Raw genomic sequence first — 2,861 nt, forward strand, 5'->3', positions numbered from 1 at the left:
TCATCATCATCATCATCATCATCATCATCATCATCATCATCATCATCATCATCATCATCATCATCATCATCATCATCATCATCTCAAACGTCTCCTTGTTGTCATAAACAACTCATGTATCATCTTAACATCAAGCATAGTTATCCACCACTTTGTTTGTCCTGTTGGTCCAAGTCCCCACCCATGGCATTGTAACTATTTGTAAGGTGCCATTGTTTTTTCTAACTGGTGTTCCTGTTTGTCAGTCTGTCTTCCTTTTCCCGCGCAGTAAATGACCTGTTACTGTTTTGATGTGTTTCCCTTTGCTCAAACCTTCACCCCAACCCCTCCATTTACGTGAACATTCTAGTAACACCTCTAATCTTCGGCTCTCATACCTTTATGTGACTAAATTTGTGTTGCAAAAATACCACAAGCAAACACTTTCCACCTTTTCCTGTCCTGGGTTAGCCTCTTGATAGTAAAACTCTTACTAAAACTACATCTCCCCCACTTGCCCCATTTCCGTGTACAGGAACGACACCTTTCGACATGACAGCGTCTGTGAAGAGCCCCAGCGGAGTGACGGAGCTGTGTGACGTGGTGAGCCTGGATGACTCGCACTACAGCATCAAGTTTGTGCCTCAGGAGATGGGCGTGCACACTGTCAGCGTCAAGCACAAGGACATGCACATCCCTGGTGCGTTATTGTTGTTTGTGTGTGCTTATGTGTGTGTGTGTTGCGTGTGTATGTGTGTGTGTGTGTGAGCGCACATGCACACACTGTCAGCATAAAGCATAAGGACATGCACACCTCTGGTGTGTTATTGTGTGCGTGTGTATGTGTGAGTGAGAGAGAGAGAGAGAGAGAGAGAGAGAGAGAGAGAGAGAGAGAGACAGAGAGAGAGAGAGAGGGGGGGGGGATTCTTATATAGTAAGTCCTCTGAAGTCACTTTCGTTGTTATTTATTCTCGGTTGTGGAAGTGACGTTTGTCTCGTAATGATCTTACAACGGCTTTGTGTTCTTAAAGCTTACGGCGTTAACTTTCAAGGCAGTCTGTCAATACGGACCTCGTCCTACCGAAAATAAAACACAGACTCAACTAACTGTAGCTCAGGTTAATTAAAGAGATTTCTGCTTAGCCACAAACTGCAGCCCAGGTAGGAAAAAAGACTTTTGTGTGAAAACAGTTCACAAACTATTGTGTGAAAACAGTTCACAAACAATTGTGTGAAAACAGTTCACAAACTATTGTGTGGACCGTGACCAATAACGGACAAAGCTGAACAGGGGCACAGACAACAACTAACATTTTTTCAAAAAGAAGTGACTGTGCGCAAGATCTATTATAACGCTCCTCACAATGTCCCTCGAGTACTCCACCCACCCCATCTGGACCACCACCAAAGCACGGACCTTCCCTCCTGCCAGTGCCACACCCTTCCTGGTCTCCCAGGCAACGGATGATGACGACAACAGCAAAAACACTGGCGGAGGTGCCACCACAACCACCATCACTAGCAGCTTCATGCCGCGTGTGTCCGCTCTGCCGGACCCCGTCTCTCCTCAGTCCAGACCCAACAACACGAGCGTGAGTCGGAGTTGCACCAAAAGCGTGGTGACCTCCCGTCGCACGTCATCATCCGGAGACGGCATGGACAACTTCAGTAAGCTCTCCCCTCTCTCCTCACGACCGTCCCCCGCCGCGTCCTCGCCCCACTCTCTGCTCCTCTCTCCGGACCGCCATTTTGGGACGTCGTCGCTCCGGTCTGAGATGTCTCTGAGCCCACCAGCGAGAGGTAGCGACGCCGGCAAGAAAAGACAAGAAGCCGTGACCATCCCGATACAGACTTGCTCGTCGCCCTCTTCTCCTAACGGCCCGGCCTTCTCGCCGGTGAGAATATTGTCACCTGGCGATGTCAGTCCCGACATCAGTGACGACATCTTCAGTTTTATGAAGAGGTCTCCGAGTAAAAGTAAAATCTACGAAAAGACCACCATTAGCCAGCAGGGTTTTGGCATCAATGACGCGGGCCAGTCTAACGGCTCAACCATCCCGATTAAAAGACGAGTGTCGAGCTCTTCTGGCACCGAGCACCACGTGACCGTGGTCACAGAGTCCAGCTCTGTGAAGTCCTCCCCCCGGCCCGCACCTTTGTCGTCGTCGCCACGTACAAAAACCATGAGCAGGTCTGTGGTGACCACCACAATGGGCCGCCCGGCCAACAACGAGAAAGCACGTAGGAATAGTGGCACCGCTGCCGGGCCCAAGTCTCCGCGATATGGCGTGCCAGCTATCACCATCACCAAACCTGAGTCTTTGGAAGGTTTGTCACTAACCAACGAGCTCTTTGTTCTTTTTTTTTTTGCCCGGTGTGGTGGTAAGGGTCGCCTGGGGTTTCAATAGCAATAGCTAGCGATAGCAGAGGGAGAAAATGCCTTTTTTGGTACGTTGTCAACATTTTCATTCTTCACCTTCCTCTGGCGTTTTCATCATTCTTCGACTTTTTAATAATCTCATTATCACCTTCACCACCACCACCACCACCATCATCATCATCATCATCATCATCATCATCATCATCATCATCATCATCATCATCATCATCATCATCATCATCATCACCAATCATCATCATCACCATCATCACCATCACCACCACCACAAACATCATCTTTAAAAAAGCAGAGTAAGGAAGGAAAGTCTTGAGTAATTTTTCGATCAGTAAAATATATGAATAAGAAAAGATTTTGGCTCAACTGTACGTTTAGCCACAAAGGCTTAACCAGGAGCCACTCATCATCATCATCATCATCATCATCATCATCATCATCATCATCATCATCATCATCATCATCATCATCATCATCATCATCATCA

The 2,861-nt window shown here is 47.7% G+C and overlaps 1 protein-coding gene across 1 annotated transcript in view; it reads left to right on the forward strand.

Moving 5' to 3' along the window:
- LOC101845933 (filamin-A-like) overlaps positions 1 to 2,861 on the forward strand; it is a gene marked incomplete at its 5' end in the record, with an annotated part of 101,164 nt that overhangs the window by 87,588 nt on the left and 10,715 nt on the right. Inside the window, 1 exon segment of the mRNA XM_013083870.2 lies at positions 515 to 679. Coding sequence (XP_012939324.2) covers positions 515 to 679 — 165 coding nt within the window.

The sequence above is a fragment of the Aplysia californica genome, unplaced genomic scaffold, assembly GCF_000002075.1.
Source record: "Aplysia californica isolate F4 #8 unplaced genomic scaffold, AplCal3.0 scaffold00259, whole genome shotgun sequence".
In the NCBI taxonomy this organism is placed as follows: domain Eukaryota; kingdom Metazoa; phylum Mollusca; class Gastropoda; order Aplysiida; family Aplysiidae; genus Aplysia; species Aplysia californica.